Genomic DNA, 16989 nt, shown 5'->3' on the forward strand with positions numbered 1-16989 from the left:
TTTGGGTTTTTGCCGCTGGTAGTAGTATTAGTACCACTACTACTGTTATTGACTTACAGGCGTCAAAGTGCCAAGGGCAGCCGGGTCAATGCCAAGCAGGCACCCTATAGAACCGTGCGCCACTTCTAGTGTTTTTTTCCTGTCGTCAGCCGCGGGCGGAGCGGGTGCCCCCTGGAAGCCAGGTCTGCCCTGCCCTCGGGTTGGCGCTCCCCCACCCAGAAGGCGCGGCTGCGGGCCCGCCGGCCTCGGTTTCCCCGCCCGCTCTGGGCGCCGGGGCGCGGGGCGCGGGGGGCGGGAGGCGGGAGGCGCTCGCGGGGGGCGCCGCCGCGGCAAGGCGCGCTCCGGCCGCCAGGGGCCGCTGCGGAGCCGCCCTTTTGTGGTCCTGATGCTGGAGCGAGCGGGCGCGCGGAGGAGGGAGGAGGGCGCGGGGACGGGGCGGGAGGGAGGCGGGAGGCGGCGTCCGTCGCTCCAGCTGCGAGTCCGCCCGCCGCCCGCCGCCGCCGCCGCCGCCGGCTCGGTCCCGCGCCCGCCGCCCGCCTGCGCCCGCCATGGCCCGCCTGACGGAGAGCGAGGCGCGCCGGCAGCAGCAGCAGCTCCTGCAAACGCGGCCCTCGCCCGTGGGCAGCAGCGGGCCCGAGCCCCCCGGGGGGCAGCCCGACGGCATGAAGGACCTGGACGCCATCAAGCTCTTCGTGGGCCAGATCCCGCGCAACCTGGACGAGAAGGACCTCAAGCCGCTCTTCGAGCAGTTCGGCCGCATCTACGAGCTCACGGTGCTCAAAGACCCCTACACGGGCATGCACAAAGGTGGGCGCCCCGGCCCCCTCCCTCCCCTCCCCTCCCCTCCGTCGGCCTCCCCACCCCACCTTCCGGCATCTTCTCTCCCCCAGCCCTCCTCTCCTCACCTCCTCCCTCTGCTCGCCTCTGCCACAGCATCATTTCTCCCCCCCCTTTTTCCACCCACCCCTCCTCCCCCCTCTGGGGGTGCAGCTGACAGATTCGAGCTGGCCCCCTCCCCTCCTCCGCCCCCTCTCCCTCCCTCCCCACCTTCCGGCATCCTCTCTCTCCCTCTCCCTCTCTCTTTCCTTTTCTCTCCTCTCCCATCTCCCTCTACCTCCCATCCTCTCCCCCCCCCAGCATCCTTCTCTCTCTCTGCCTCTCCCTCCCATTCCCCCTGGACCCCCACCCCTTCCTCCCTCCCTCACCCACTCTTTCCTGTCCCTTTGCTGGGGGAACTGCCTGAACATCGCCCCCCTTCCCCGCCCCCCCCCATTCATTCGGCCTCCCCAGGCCCCGTCGGGGAAGTTTGCACCTCTGGACTCCATTGCTTTGGTCATTTTCACAAAGCCAGGCCAGCGGGGCAGGTCCGGCCAGCCGCAGGGGACACGGATGCCCAGGACCCTGGGCTAATCGGTAACTACAAAGAAAGCGGGGTGGGGGTAACAGGGAGCTGAGCCAGGCTGGGGGGGTGGTGGCGCCAGCCTCCCCAGCCTTGGGTGGTTAAAATGCTATGGTTTGCCCACCCCCCTGCCCATCCTCTCTGTTTGGATCAGCATCCCCCCTCCATTTCTCTGCCCTCCCCCTCCCTGCCTCCACCTTTGGCTCAAGTTAAAACTGGCCTAGCCTGTTAGCAATGTGTTGAGGTCTGAGGCCAAAGACGATGAGCCTGGACCGTCCATCTGGCAGAGCCCAGATCCCAGGGTGGACGGGGAGGCGTGGGCGACCTGGGAGCCTAGTGGGGGAGGCAGGAGGGGTAGGGAGGCCTGCCCACCTCCCTCCCACCTGATTCTCTCTCTGATGGGATGCTGGGAGGAGGTGCCCAGAGATTGTGGCCCCAGCCCTGGGCTCTAATCATGGGCCCACTGTCTGAATTACGGTAGCTTTGAAGGCTCTCCTGTAAAGGTGTTGGCGACTGAGGGTGGGGACAGTGAAGGCTTTGTGCCGGACACCCCTGACAAGACCCTGGAGGTGCTTGGGGATGGACCAGGGCCCATGACCTATTTCAGACCCAGTTTGTCCCCATCCTCCTCTCTGTTGCAGGCATGGGAAGCATGAATACATGTTTGTTGAATGAATGAATGAATGAATGAATGAGCAAATGAATGAATGGATGGATGGATGATGGACCGGGGCAGGCCATAGGGAGAGTCTAGTGGGATGGAGCCAGGGCCTGTTACTGTAGCTAGACCCTCCAGCTGGTATCTTAGGGGAGAAAAGAAACCCCTCCCATCCCCCACTTCTTTTCAAATCCAACCATCACCAAAAAAAAAAAAAAAAAAAAAAAAATCGGGCTTGAAAAATCTAATTCTTCTATATGAGCTAGGAAGGCAGGGGGTTTCCATTCGCCCATGAGTCATGCTCAGGGGTCCACGGCTGCATGGAGGGCTCTTTCCACAAGCCCCTACCCCTGAAGGGCTCATTTCTAGAAAGATTCTGGTGGAGGTTGGAGGGGGTGTCCACACAGCCCCCAAATGTTGAATTGAAAGGCTGTCGGTGAGCTCTGGTCTAGGAAGCCCATAGGGTGCAGGGGATGGACACACTGGGTGATCCTTCCTTCCTTCTCCCTTTTCTCATTTTTTAAACCTCCCCTGGAGCTCCCCCCACCCTCTGGCCAGGAAGGAAAGAAGGACTATGGCTGGAGCCTCAGTTTCCCCCACTGTCCGCAGAGCAGGGCCCCTTGAATGTGTGGCTATGTTTTTCTGGCTGGAGATTCTTGGATTAGGGGCACCTCAGGGGCTTTTTCAGAAGGGTGAAAATTAGGAAACAGGGTGTCCATGACACCCACCTGTCCCCCTCCACTTCCCAGGGGCCCTGGACACAGGGCCTGGGGCTAAGGCAGGGGGGCAGCCCTCATACCCACTCTCGGACGCCTGAGGGTTGAGGGTGGCTCTCCTGATCCCACCTGTGCTGGGCCTCACCTGTGCGAGGGGGCTGGGGCAGGAGGCAAGCTGGAGGTGCGGGGCTCTCGAGGGCCAGCAGCTGGGAGGGAGGCCAGCATTTGGGGCTCAGCTGTGTGACCCTTGGCCAGTGGCTGCCCCTCTCTGGGTCTCCACCAAAGGGAGGTGGAATGATGAATGGGAAGTACAGGGAGTGTTCAGGCCCCTCCTGCCAACGCTGATCTGGCTTAGTTTCTGGGGAGCCGACAGGGTACAGGAGGCCTGCTGTCGGTGCCAGCTGAGAGCAGCGGGCTTGGGGGTGTGGTCCTGGCAGGGGGAGAGGGGAGAACCCCCCCCCCGAGACTTTTGGGCTCCTGAATGCTAGGGAATCCCATGACGATGGGCACCAGGGGAGCCGGAGGGCCAGATGGGGTGAAGTGGGTCACCATGCCACTGGCTCCCCATGCAGGAAGGGCCTCCCACCCTCCTCTTTATCCTAAAGATCATCTCCTCCTTAGCGGTCATACCCGGGGCCGGCTCAGTCCCCCGCTGAAGGGATTGCCGCCGAGGTGGGCTCTGAGCATCAGCGCATTTCACATGGAAGGGAAACTGAGGCTCAGAGGGGCCAGTACTGGGTCTCAAGGACCAACCAGAGCTGGACCCCTCACTGTCACCCACCTGTCTCCCTCCGGCCCAGGGAATACCAAAGTCTATCTGTGTGATGGAAGGGTGACCGGTTCCCCCAAGCCAAGGGTCAGGCCCCTCAAAGATGGTGTTGGGGAGGGAAGGGACTGTGACACAAGGCACCCCAATGCCTCAGGGCCTGTGCAGTGGGGTCCCGTGCTGAGACCCAGCCACACCCGGGGCTCTGGGAATGTGGCGGGGTGGGGGGGGATGGGAAGGACACAGTCCTCAGAAAGAGGGCAAGCCCTTGGGCGCTGGCTTGTTTTGTTTTTAAGAGAAAAAAGGATGGAGACAGAGAGATGGAGAAACAGAGATTTAGAGACACAAGGAGAGACGAAGAGAGACACGGAGCAGGAGCAGAGAAGGAGAGAGACACAGAGACAGAGAAACAGGGTCAGAAGGAGGACCCCCCCACACACAGCCAGGGAGAGGCAGGGGGAGGCAGGGAGAGCCACGGAGAAGGGGGAGCAGGGAGGCTGCAAAGCCGCTTCTCCACTCAGACCTGTGCCTCAACCAGGAGCTCAGGCCAGGAATTGGGGGGCTCCCACTGGCCACTGTCCCCATGTCCCCCCACCAGGCCCCAGCCAGGGGACAGCGCTCTCAGAGGGGGCCCACGGAGGTGCCTGGCGTGGCTGTGCTGTCCCTCTCTCCCGAGGGGGGCTGAACACCAACGCCCACCCTGCCCGGGGCAGGCACCCGCCCGCGATAGGGCTCGGGCCGCCACTGCTGAGCGGGCCCCCCATTTATGGTAATCGTATATGCATTTGCATGTTAATGACAATATTTGTCTTAAAGCGGAGGTTGCAAGGGGGGCCGCTGCAGGTGGGGGGGCCGGGTGGAGGCCTGTGGTTTCCATGGGAGCACCAGCTGCTCGCCTCGCGGCAGGAGGGGAGGCTGGAGCACACTGAGCTCTGAGGCGTGAGATTCGAGCGAAGCGCGCCAGCCCCAGGGAGACGGAGGGCTGCCTGGCGGGGGTGCTGAGGGAGGAGTTGGCGAGGTGGGAGTGGCGCGTGGGGGGTGCCGGGGGCCTGAGTCCGAGCTAGGCATGCCCCCTCTGTGCCTCAGTTTCCCCAGCCGCCCATTCTTCCCTGACTAACAGGCTTTTAGGAGGCCCTCGGAGCCTTTCAGGCTGTGACTTCTGCCCTCCTTCAGCCAGAGAGCATTGAGTGAGCACCTACTGTGTGCCGAGTTTGTGGGGACGTGGGAATCCGTGTGAACGGGAATCGGTGTGGGATTCACGATGGAGTGAACAAGACATGGATCCATCTACCCACATGACCAACATTCACTGAGCACTGCTGTGCACCAGGCCCCGTTCTAGACCCAGGATACGATGTTGGGCAACTCAGATAAAAGTGCCCTCAAGACCTGACCTGCCTTCAAATTCCAGTCTGGCGGGAGGACACAGAGGAACCAGGAGGTCAAAGGCATTGATGTTAGGGTGGTGATGGTGGAAACATGTGCCTCCAGTGGACCCCTGCCCCTGTAGGTGTGGAGACCAGGAGGGCTTCCTGGAGGAGGTGGTCAGTGTGAAAGAGCAGTTCCAAGCTTGGCATTGAGATGAGTCTGGTTTCTCTGCATCTTACTAGCAGATGGTGGTCTCCCACCTACAGGATCGGGAGACCCGTTGGGCTTTCCATCTCAGAGGTGTGGGGAAGGTGAGGACCAGAATGGTAGTTAAGCCTTTTGGCACGGGGCTGGGCTCATTCTGTGACCGAGCTGAAGCCTGTAGGGTGAGAAGGATCTGGTGATGGGGCTGGTGTTCCTGGCACAGAGAACAGCATGTGCAAAGGCCCAGAGCACTGTTAACCCTGGAAACTTCTGGTGGGAGAGGGTGGAGGCTTTGCCCTGGTGGGAAAGAAGCAAAGGGTCCAGGGAGCCCCGGTGTCCCCTTCTGGCAGGGCTCTTCTGAGAGGCTCTGGCATTGGGGGTGGGCCCAGGAGCTATGTCTGGCATGGGCGGGTCTCTCTCTCGCCGCTGACACTGGCAGATGAGAACCTGGCAGTTAGGAACGCTCAGGAGGACGGTACTCACTCACGCGCCCATTCATTCATTCCGCCAACACTTCCTGAAAGCCTCTGGGGCCTTGTCTCGTCCTGAGTGAGACAAGTATGAAGGCCCCCTGATGGCATAAGCACCTATGGCCAGTGGTCAGGGCCGGGTCGGAGGGAGGCATGCAGGGTTGAGGGAACGGGACAGGGAAGCAGGGGCTCTGCCTGTGGAATCTGGCTGCATGGATGAGGGGCTTTAGAGCAAGGGCTTTGAGAGATGAATAGGAGATTGCCTGGTGGAGGAAGCACTTCATTTGTTTATTCACACTTACTATGTCCCAGGCCCTGTGATGGGCAAGAAGCACAGCAGAGAGTCAGCTAAGCAGCCATCCCTGTCCTTGTGCATGTGGTCAGAGGCAGCTGGGTTTACAGAGGCCTGGACATGTCGAGGGCGTCCCTGGAGCCGAGGAGGAATTAGGTGAGACGTGGGACATGAGGCCAGAGATTCGGCATGGGCCTGCACGGCCTGTGATCCCAGACTGAGGGCACTGGGGAGCCATGGAGGAATTTAGAGCAGGGGAGGAACTCAGGCTTGCGTGGAAAGGGAGCTTCATGTCTCTTTACCTGCCATAGCCAGCCTCTTTCTGGCCTCCTAGCCTCATTCAGGATATGCCTACTTCCTACGCACCTGGGTGGAAAAAGAAGAAGCTTCCCCTTGGGGTGAGCCCACACTGTGGGGAAAGAGGAAAGCAAAGAAGCAGACGTGTTCTCAGAGAACCAAGTTTCTCTCCCCTGCATGGATCACATGAGGAGTTGGGGTTCAGGGAGGGTTAGCACTCAGCCCCAAGTCACACAGCAATATAGCGAGGCATCCCAACCTCCCAGACTGAGGCTTGACCCACTTTGGAAGAAGAGTGGAGGAGGCAGAGAAAGAGGTATGATTATGGAGATGAAGATTTAGGGTCAAAGCCATCAAGGGAGGCTGGCTGTCCTTGTACTGAAGACGACCAGTGCCAGAGGAGGGAGCTGCTGGGTTTGGAAGATGCTGACCTAGCAATGGTCCTGTTGGCCTGGGGTCACGGGGATCATCACTGATACATAAGCTCTGTGAGGGTGAGGGCTGTGTCTTCTTTGCCATTTGGAAGTGGAGCATGTGGATGGACGAGGGCATGGGGGATGAGACAGTGGGAGGGTGGGGGGTGGCTGGATGTGGGAGGGTGGGCTGGCTGCAATATGGATAGATGGATGGATAAGTGAGTAGATTGGTGCAGGCAGGCATGGATGCAGGGATGCAGGGATGCATGGATGGATGGATGGATGGATGGATGGATGGATGACGATTAGTTGGCGCATGCATGAGTGGACTGGTAGATGAAAGTGCAGGTAGGTGACTGGAAGCCTGAATGGACTGAGGGATGGGTGTGTGGGTGGACAGATGGAAGCATGGATGGATGGATGGATGGATGGATGGATGGATGGATGGATGGATGGATAGATGGATGGAAAGATGGGTGGATGGATGGATGGATGGATGGATGGATGGATGGATGGATGGATGGAAAGATGGGTGGATGGATGGAAAGATGGGTGGATGGATGGATGGATGGATGGATGGATGGATGGATAGATGGATGGATGGAAAGATGGGTGGATGGATGGGTGAGTGGACGGGATGGCTGGATGCGTGGGTGAAAGATGGATACCTCCCCAGCATTTACCACCTTCCGCCTCCCATGGTGGATGGGGATGACCTATCAGGTTTGCAGTGTGACAGCTTGGTTTCTGCTCCTGGCTCTGCTTTTTTCCTTCTGTGTGATCTTAGACAAGCCACTTCATCTTTTCCGAGCCTTAGTTTCCTCGCTTGTAGAAGGGAAGGAATCTTGATAGCCGTCTTCCCGAGTAGTTGTAGAAATTAGAGTTCACTTATATCATGGGATTAATGTAATGACTCTGAGTGACGTCTTTCATATTGTAGGTGTCCTCGATCCGTGGCCAGGCAGTCAGATGGTCAGCAATTGTTTATCAAGTCTCTACTATGTGCCAGGTGCTGAGCTGGGCTCGGGGGACACAGGACAATCCCAGGGAGAGGAGGAACTGATAATAAATGGGGAAATAATAAGTAAGATTTAGATTGGACTGAGTTGCTATGAAGAAGATAAAGTAGGATGTGTGTTGGAGGGTGTCAGCTTACCTTGGGTGGCCAAAGACGGCTTCTCTGAGGAGGTGTCCTGAATGATAGATGAAGAAGTTGTGGTTCTGAAGCCAAGGGAAAGGCATTCCAGGACCAGAAACAGCATGTGCAACGGCCCTGAGGTCAGAATGAGTTTGACCTGTCGGAGGAGCAGCGAGGAGGACCGTGTGTCTAGAGCAGAGAGAGTGAGGGGAGGGAGGGAGGAGGGGACAGGGCAGGTATGCTGGGTCTCATGTGTCTTGGAGAGGATTCTGGGACCGTGGTTTTACCCTGAGTGAGGTGGGAGCACTTGATGGCAGTGGGCAGGGAAAGGGCAGGGTCCCTTAGGAACTCAAAATCTGGAGAACATGGACTCTGGGTCCTGCATTTTCTAGATGGGGAAACTAAGGCACAGAGAGCCCTCGAGTGCAGATGAAGCTTTCTGCCACCAGGTTGCACCCGGCCCCTCTGAGGTGCTGCTGACGTTGGCGGATTGCCTGGCGGTGCACTCAGGTTAAACGCCTGAAGGCTAGGAGAGAGAGTCCTTGTCCCTGACCCTCTGCTTGGGGGAGGGAGCAAGTGAGGCACCCCCACCGCAGCCGGGGGGGGGGGCTCAGAACAACCTCACCACTGGGGGAGATGGAGGCTCAGGGAGGGGAGAAGACCTCCCCAAAGACACACAGACGGTTGGGGCTGCAGGCTCATTTCTTCATCCACCTCCCTCCCTCGTCTCTCAACGATTTCTTGAGTCCCTACTATGTGCCAGCTTTGAGAGCACAAGACCTGGTGTGTGTCCACAGGGAGCTCACTGCTCTGTGACAGGTGGACGGAGTGGTGTGCTAGTCCTAAGGGGTGGTGGTGTGTGCTGGGGGCGGGCAGAGCGGACGTCCTGGGGTCGAGGGTACTGCGAAACCACAGTAGGAACCACAGTGAGGTACCACCCTGCACGCAGCCGGCGGCTGTTCTAAACCAGACGGGGCAAACCAGCGTCTGCGGGGATGCGGGGAAATCGGAACCCTCGCGCTCGGCTGGGGGGCTGTGAGCTGGGGCGGCGCCGTGGAAGACAGTCTGGCGGTTCCTCCAAAACTGACACGCGGCTGCCATCTGATCTGACAGTTCATACAGACCCAAAAGGATTGAGAGTCCCCAAGAGCTATTTGCACACTGGTGTTCATGCCGCACAATTCGCAGCAGCCAAAAGTGGAAACAACCCAAGTGTCCACTGAAGGATGACTCGTACACACAGTGCGGCCCGTCCACGTGCTGGAACGCGAGCCAGTCCTAGAACAGAAGGGACCCCGACACCAGCCACGACATGGACGGACCCTGAGGACATCAGGCTCAGCGAGAGCAGCCAGACCCAGAAGGACACATCCCGCAGGACCCCACTCCCAGGAGGTCCCCAGAGGCGTCCCATCCACACAGACAGAGAGGAGCTGGTGGGAGCCAGGGCTGGGGGAGGGGCTGGAGAGTCCGTGCTTCCTGGGGACAGCGTCTCCGTGTGGGGAGATGGAACGTTCTGGAGACGGAGGGTGGGGGTGGCTGCAGGACGGGGTGAGCGTGCTTCATGCGCGGGGCTGTGCACCTGGGGACGGTTACGATGATGAATTCATGTTAGGTGCATTTTACCACGATTTGGGGCAAAGGCTGCGTAGAGGAGAGCTGGGCTAGGGGGAGGGGCTGGAATTCCCGAGTCAGGCACCTGAGGTCTGAAGGCTGCTTGTCTGGAGAATTGCAAGTGGGTTGGAGTTAAGGGCAGTGGAGGGAATGTGAAGAGAAGAGTCCAGAAGGCAGCGGTGGTGAGGTTGGAAAGGGCTGCGAAGGCGGGCATTCTCGGCTTTGACCTGAGGGTACTGGGGAGACGTATTTAAGGGCTCAGATCATCAGCTCTGGTGGGGGAGGTAAAGAAGAGCAAGGGATCTAGCAAAATGGTTTCACCTGAGGCGGTTCTGCCCCCAGGGGACCCCAGGTGATGCTCAGGATGTCTGTGGTTGTTACAACTGGTGGTGTTCCCAGCATCCGGTGGATGGGGGCCAGGGGTGCTGCTCAGCCCCCCACAGTGCCTGGGATGACCCCATTCCAGAGTGACCAGAGTACTTTCTGCAGCCCCCAACGCCCTGCATGACCTGCCCGGTCCCCTCCCTGCCCTCCTGTCCTCCCTCTCTCCCCCTCACCCACTCTGCTCCAGACACACAGGTCTCCTTGCTGTTTGTCCAACGCAGCAGGAGTCCTGCCCCAGGGCCTTTGCATGAGCTATCCCTGATACCTGGTATGCTGTTCCCCCAAATCTCTGCTTCTGCACTCTCTCACTTCCTCCAGGTCTTGGCTCAGATGTCACCTCCTTGGTGAGGCCTCCTCTTCCCCCAGGTACTCTCGCCCCCCTTCCTCATGCCTTTCAACCTTCACTTTCTTGATGCCGTCTCCCTGCAGACATGATTTATAGTCACAGCCGCCCTCCAGCCCTCCATGCCCTTCTTCCTTGCTCTCCTTTTTTCCCTGTGAAAACGAAGACTTCTGACATACCACAGATCATAGATTTTGCTTTTCATGTTATTTTGCTTTTCTCTCCTCCCCCCCTAGACTGGAAACTTCATTAAGATGGAGTCTTTTGCCTTTTGTGTTCACTGCTATGTCCCCAGGGCCTAGAATAGTGCCTGGAACACAGCAGGTGGGTAGGGTGAATGGACAGGTGGATGGATGGATGGATGGATGGATGGATGGACGGACAGTTGGGTGGATGACTGGAAGGATGGGTAAACAAAGGGATAACAGATGGATGGACAGGTGGCTAGGTGGATGGACAGGTGGGTGGGCGGGTGGGCGGATGGAGGGACCAGTGTGTAGCAGTGGTGGCAGTCTGTGGGAGAAGTCAGGATGGCTGTGGGCAGGAGATTAGGGGTACATGTCTAGACGAGGCCTGAAAGGCCCCGATGCATCAGTCTGGGGCAGAGGAGGAAGGAGGAGTCAGCAGTGGAAAGTAAGGAGCCCGGCCGGGAGGGAGGAGGTCACCCCAGAGATGGTGCGCTGGATGGAGGGGTCCAGGAGCGTGAGCCCCGGGCGTGAAGCCCTGCCCACCTGCACGGGAGCCAACGAGTTTGTAAGTGAGAGGAGGCGTGATGAATACGGCAGAGAGCCTGTCAGCCCCACCGTTGTCAGCAAAGTGGGGACAGCCTGGGGCTGGAAGGATGGAGGGGAGCAGAGAGGGTGTCCAGGGGCAGGTGGCTGATGGAGGGTGGCCCCTCGGCACAAGAGAATGTCTTCTGTAATCCTTAGTGGAGGCTCAGAGAGGTTAAGTGACCCAAGATCACACAGCAGAGAGGGGCATTGGGCCAGGCTTGGTCACAGAGCCAAGGTTAAAGGCCAAAAACGTGGGGCACCTGGAGTGCAAGGGGTTGGGGGTCCAAGGGATTTGAGAGGAGGGTTCACACAACCGGTGGGGGCTGGGTCCTTGCTGGCGAGGGAAGCAGGAGATGCTGGCGATTGGCGATGAACAGGGGTGTCTTTCCTGCGTCTGTTTCCACGGTACAGCTGGTGCATAATAGGTGCTCAGGAAATATTGAGTAACTCCGTGCCATGCATGGTCGGAAAGGGGAGGGATGAAAATGAATCCATGTCGCTGCCCTCAAATAGTTTGCCTTGATATTAGCAGGTCAGCTTGAAAGCACAAGCGTTCAGTCAATGAGCATCCATTGAGCACCTGCTGTGTGCCGGGCTCTGTCTAGGTCCCCCCTGCCCCCCCGAATCAAACATGTAGAAACCTCTGTCCTTGTGGGAGGGACATTTCAGTGGGTGTGGGGAACAGAAATAAATACAATGCGGGCACCCCCTGCTTTTGGAAAGTTCGTATTACACTACTTTGCTTCCACGCAAGGCCGACATTAGTACCTCTTTTTGGTAACAGGAAGAAATCCGAAGGGGATTTTTGCTTTAATGAATAAAAGCAGAAAGCGAAAGGAGCACTTGCTGGTTTTGGGGTGAGCTGGTACAGAGGCAGTGCTCCCCCAGCGGCGAGCGCGGCCCCACCAAGCGCCTTCCCCAACCACGCTCGGCATGGGGGGGGCCCCCCCCCCCCGCACTGTGTCTGTGAGCATCTGTGCTTTATCTCAATTCGTTCTGTGCGTCCATTAGCAAGATGTGTCCTAAAGTATCAGAAAAGCTTAAGAGAGGTAATTTTTTTGAGTCTGGGAATATTCAAAGACTTTCCATATGAATTAATGGTAATTGCTTCCCTGCTGTATGCCGTTTAGGCTGACGGAAGGCTTCCCAGGCACTCTCTGCTTTTGGATAGTGAGGGAAACCTGTATGCGTCATAGAGATGGTAATGAGGGCACAGGAAAAACAGCAGGGTGAGGGGGCAATTGAGGGCCGTCACTTTAAACAGGGTGCTCAAAAGAGGTTTCGCTAAGGAGGAGATATCTAAGCCAAGACCTGAAGGAAAGGAGTGAACTGTGCAGAGGTCTGGTGAAGCATATTCTGGAACAGCCCATGCAAAGGTCCTGGGGCAGGAGGGCCTAGCGTGTTGGAGGAACAGAGGAGGCGTGTGTGGCTGGGGCATAGTGGGCTGGGGGAGAGAGGGAGGAGGGGAGGACAGGGAGGGGATGAGGCAAGGCGTGCGGGGCCTTAGGGACGGTGGGGAGGACTTGGGCTTGTACCCCAAGGAAGTGGGAGCCCTGGAGGGCTGTGGGCAGAGGAGGTGCTCACCGGCGTTCTCTGGTGGCCCCCGGGGGGAGGGCCGGTTGTGGGGGCGAGGGCGGCAGCGGTGGGGAGACCAGGGCCAAGGAGAAGGCAGGTCCAGGGCAGGTCCAGGACCAGTGGATGGGCGCTCGGCCAGCACAGAGGCCGTGAGCTGAGGCCAAGGTCCTCCTGAGCACACAGGGCGCTGGGCCCTGGGGACGCGTCGGTGGCCGGCACACCCGGTTCCCACCTTCAGGGACTCCGAGTGCAGTGGGACAGGAACTCCTGATAGCCAGTTAGAGCACTGCCCAGGCTCTGGGAGAGCCGCAGGGGTGCCTGACCCGCCTCCTCTGGAAGGGACCCGGGCGGGGCCGCAGGGGTGGAGGAGAAAGGATCGGGACACAGACGGGGGGCAGGGGTGTGGGGGATCAAGGCGTGGTGAGCTCCAGGGTGGTGGGTGAGAGGCCGAGGGCTGGGTGCAGGGGGACATGACCAGTTCCCAGACCTGCCCAGCTGCCCGGAAGTGACAGAAATCCCACTCTTAGGCATGAAAATAACAACCATGAATACAAAGAAGGAAAAAACAACTTTAAAAACTATTTTTATTTAGGCCACTCAATAGTCCCCCGCACTCTGGAATTTTCTGAAATTCAGAAGCCCTTTGCCCACCCCCAGGTTGGGCTCAGTTCCAGGCCGTGTTTGCGACTTGCTGTGTGACCTCAGGAAAGCTGCTAAGGCTCTCTGAGCCTGGGTTCACGCATCTGTAACACGGGTACAATTAGCTGCCCGCTAGAAGGAGGGTTCAGCTGAGACCGTGGCGTCTGACCCAGGGCTTGACTCTGTGCTCTGTTGTTACTTCCTTTCTGGCCATTTGGGGGATTTTTAGCCAGTCCTGGGGGGGTGGTCCTTCCCCTGATGTCCCCCAAACTCCCAGGTGGCTCTGAGGACCCAAACCAGATTCTGCATCTTTCTTCCAAACCGCTCTTCCTACTGGGTCTCCAACTCTGGGAGTCTCCTGGGACATTGGTCATGAACGACCACAGACTTGGCTTAAAATAGCAGACTTTGCCCCCAGCCCTCTGGACCAGGAGTCAGAGATCAGGGGGCTGCGCTCCCTCTGGAGGCTCCAGGGGACAGCTCTTCCTGCCTCTTCCAGCTTCTGGGGGCTCCAGGCTCCCCTTGGCTTGTGGCCGCATCCCTCCATCTGTGCGTCCGTCTTCACGTGGTCTCTCCTCTCTCTCCGTCTCCTCTTGTCTCTTACAAGGACATTTGTCATGGGATCTGGGGTCCGCCTCGTTATCCAGGATGGATCTCATCTCAAGATCCTTAATTACATCTTAATTATAGTTCCTTTTTCCAAATAAGGTCCCACGCACAGGGTCTGGGATGTACACATATCTTTTCTGGAGGGCCACCATACGATCTGCTACACCCTCCCAGGGACGGCCCTGGGCTTCCGCCTCGCCTCCACCCCAGCCCCTCGCCCCCCAGAGACCCGCTCGGAGTGTCCCATCCATTTTTCCTCTCTGTCCCTGTGGCCCCAGCTCAGTCTTCACCTTCCCTGACCTCTAGCCTTCTGTCCTATGCTCCAGTCCCTCCTCCATGCTGGTCCCAGAGGATCTTTCCAGCATACACCTCTGTGCCCTCCCCTGCCCACACATCTTCTGTGGCTCCCCACTACCTTCGACTCAGTTCGTTCTCTTCACCTGCTGCACAAAGTCCTTGGGCCCCTGTTTATGCTCCCTGCCCCCCAACAACATCTCTAGACACCTACCACACTCCCCAGACTGCTCCCTATGACCTCAGCGCCAAAGGCGCTGCTCCAGGAAGCCCTTCCCAGACAGAGTCATCCCTTGTCCTCTGGGCTTCCCCTAGCCCTTTGTCCGCCCTCTGCCCCAGGCTGACCACACGTGGGGGTGTGTCTTTTGTGCCTCTTCCCAGCCTGGGAGTCCTAGGATCGCCCATTAGTCAGAGCATTGTCCCCGGAGCCCAGGGTGAACGGAGACCAGTTGCTACGGAGGGACCATGGCCAACTTTGCCCCGCTCCTCAGACACAGCATCTCCCGGGCTGGATAGAGAGGAGTGTTGTTGTGGGCTGGGGGAGGAGCCCTGGGCAACAGGGTCATGCAGATAGGGGCTGGAGTCCTGGCTCTGTCGCTACCTATGGGTGACCTGGGCCACTGTGAACCTCAGTCTTCTCATCTGTAAGTTGGGCATCATTGGCGGCTCTGTGGGGTTGCCCCAGCACCCCACATGTGGGAGGCCTGTATCGTTAAGTCAGCCCCTAAGGATTCCATTTATCTGCACATTGAGCAATTGGTGTCTACACTAGATGGGAGGCGGCCCGCAATTGTCTTCTCGTAGATGCTCTGAAGGCCGCCCTTGCCTTAAAACATCAAGGGTTTTGAGTGAATGTCAGGGAAGATGGCAGAATTGGGAGCCCCTGCCACTCCACATCCACACCCTGGAGGTCGAAGCCTCTGAGCACAGTGGATGGCAGTGGGACCCGCGATGTCAGATGCCCCTGGGTTAAAACTCCAGCTCTACCCTTTCTTGCGCGCATCTTAGGCAAGCCACCCTGCATACTCTGTGTAGCACCCACCCGACAGGACTCCTGCAGGGAGGGGGGGGAGGGGGGGAGCCACGCCCCCAAGATGATGGCCACCCTGCTCAAGTGCTCTGTGAGCAGCTCTTGTCACTACTACTACTGTCTTTACAAGAGGGAGAATATTGAGACTGGAGTTAGTCCTCTGGGCTTCAAATCCCTTCTCTGGCCCCATCACTATGTTACCTGTGTGGCTGCTGTCTCAGTTTCCCTACCTGTAAAATGGAAATAATAATAAATAAAAGACCGGGGCGCCTGGGTGGCTCAGTCGGTTGAGCGTCCCACTCTTGGTTTCGGCTCAGGTCATGATCTCAGGGTCGTGGGATCGAGCCCCATGTCGGACTCCACTCTCAGCGGGGCGTGTGCTTGGGATTCTCCTTCCCTCTGCCCCTCCCCCACCCCGAGCTCGCTCTCACTAAATAAATAAATCTTTAAAATAATAATTTATTATTATTAATTTAATTATTTTAATAATTATAACAAATAATTTATTATAAATAATGAATACCATCATGCAATTCTCTGGGGCTAGTCTGAGGACTCAAAGGGTGGATACCGGTGACGTGCCCCTGTAACACGCCTGGTGCTCAGTGGACGCTGACTATTATCATCATTACAACTTGGAGTCATGAAACCCCAAAAGCTCAGCTCTCAGACCAGAGAGCAGAGGATCTTAGCATGAGGAGGGACTCTCAGGGTTCTCTGGCAAAAAGTTTCCTCTCTGGGGAGTCACTGCTGCTTACCTCCAGAAATGGGGAGCTCCCTCCCTCCCAAGGGAGCTGTGATGACAGCTCTAGTTATTCAGAAACTTTCATACATACATACTCTTGTTCCTCGATGATTCCCCCATTTTGGTCCCTGCTCTGTCTTTGGGCCTAGAGAGATATGTGGGCATTGACAGCACCCCACCCCAGATTGGGCCTGGTCCAGGCTTTGAAAATGGGCATGGGTGTGAAGGGATGGTCAAGTGCTGAGCACTCTGGAAAGAACCCCAGGGCTTGGCCAGCATGGGAAGGGGCTGCTGGATACCAGATTTGGCCCCCTTGTCATTGGTGAAGCTGATGTGTGGGGTAGGGGTGGCCAGGTCTGAAATTGAGATGATAGGTTCACCCATTGTAGGCTTTGGTTGGGTTGTGACTTCCCACAAAAGGTCTGGGACTACGATGCAGCAAACAGACCTCAGACAATTAAAATGGGGTCCATGGCAAAAGTTCCTTTCAGGGAGGGGTGAGTCAGAGGCCTGTGATCCTCCCCCTAGGCCCCGGGGAAATTATTAAAAAGAGGCGAGCTCCAGGCAGTGTACCCTGGTTAGCAAGCAGCCGTGGAGCCTGGAGAGCACACTTACCACCTGTGTATCCCTGGGCAAGTCACTTCCCCACTCTGTGCCCGGAGCCTCCTCTGCAAAATGAGGACAATTCAGCTACTTCGCGGGGTTGTTATAAGGGTTGAGTGAGTCAATACTGAGTACAAGCTTATTAGTGTTCGAAGCCAGTGAACTTTATTAATATCGCTAATAGTCTGTGCTGGGGACTGTATTAGTTTGCTAGGGCTATGAAAAAAATGTACCACAAACCAGGGGGCTTCAAAAACAGGAACGTGTTTGCTCACCGTCCTGGGAGTCAGAAGTCTGAGATTAAGGTGTGGGTTGAGTGGGTTCCTTCTGAGACAGAGGGAGAATCTGGTTCAGGTCTCTCTGGTGGTTTGTTGGAAGTCCTTACTGTCCTGGGCTTGTCAATACGTCACCCAGATTTCCGCCTTCATAGTCACATGGCCCTCTCCCTGAGTGTGTGTCTCTGTGCCCAAATTTCTTCCTTTTTAAGGACACTAGTCCTACGGCACTGGGGCCAACCCTCCTCCAGTAGGACCTCACTTTAACTCTTTCTATCTGCAATGGCTCTTTTTGTAAATAAGGTCCTCTTCTGAGGCCCTGAGGGGTTAGGACAGCAACATATGAATTTTGGGGAGGGGGATCCAATTCAACCCTAACGG

At 57.6% G+C, this 16989-nt stretch overlaps 1 protein-coding gene across 1 annotated transcript in view; it reads left to right on the plus strand.

Moving 5' to 3' along the window:
* The first annotated feature begins 548 nt into the window (after positions 1 to 548).
* The window catches only part of CELF5 (CUGBP Elav-like family member 5), a 49105-nt gene continuing 32664 nt past the window's right edge, over positions 549 to 16989 (plus strand). The window contains exon 1 of the mRNA XM_026481037.4: positions 549 to 807. Within this exon, the coding sequence (XP_026336822.1) occupies positions 549 to 807 (259 nt within the window). The remainder of the gene's footprint in view (positions 808 to 16989) is intronic.

Source organism: Ursus arctos, unplaced genomic scaffold (assembly GCF_023065955.2).
Source record: "Ursus arctos isolate Adak ecotype North America unplaced genomic scaffold, UrsArc2.0 scaffold_14, whole genome shotgun sequence".
Lineage (NCBI taxonomy): Eukaryota > Metazoa > Chordata > Mammalia > Carnivora > Ursidae > Ursus > Ursus arctos.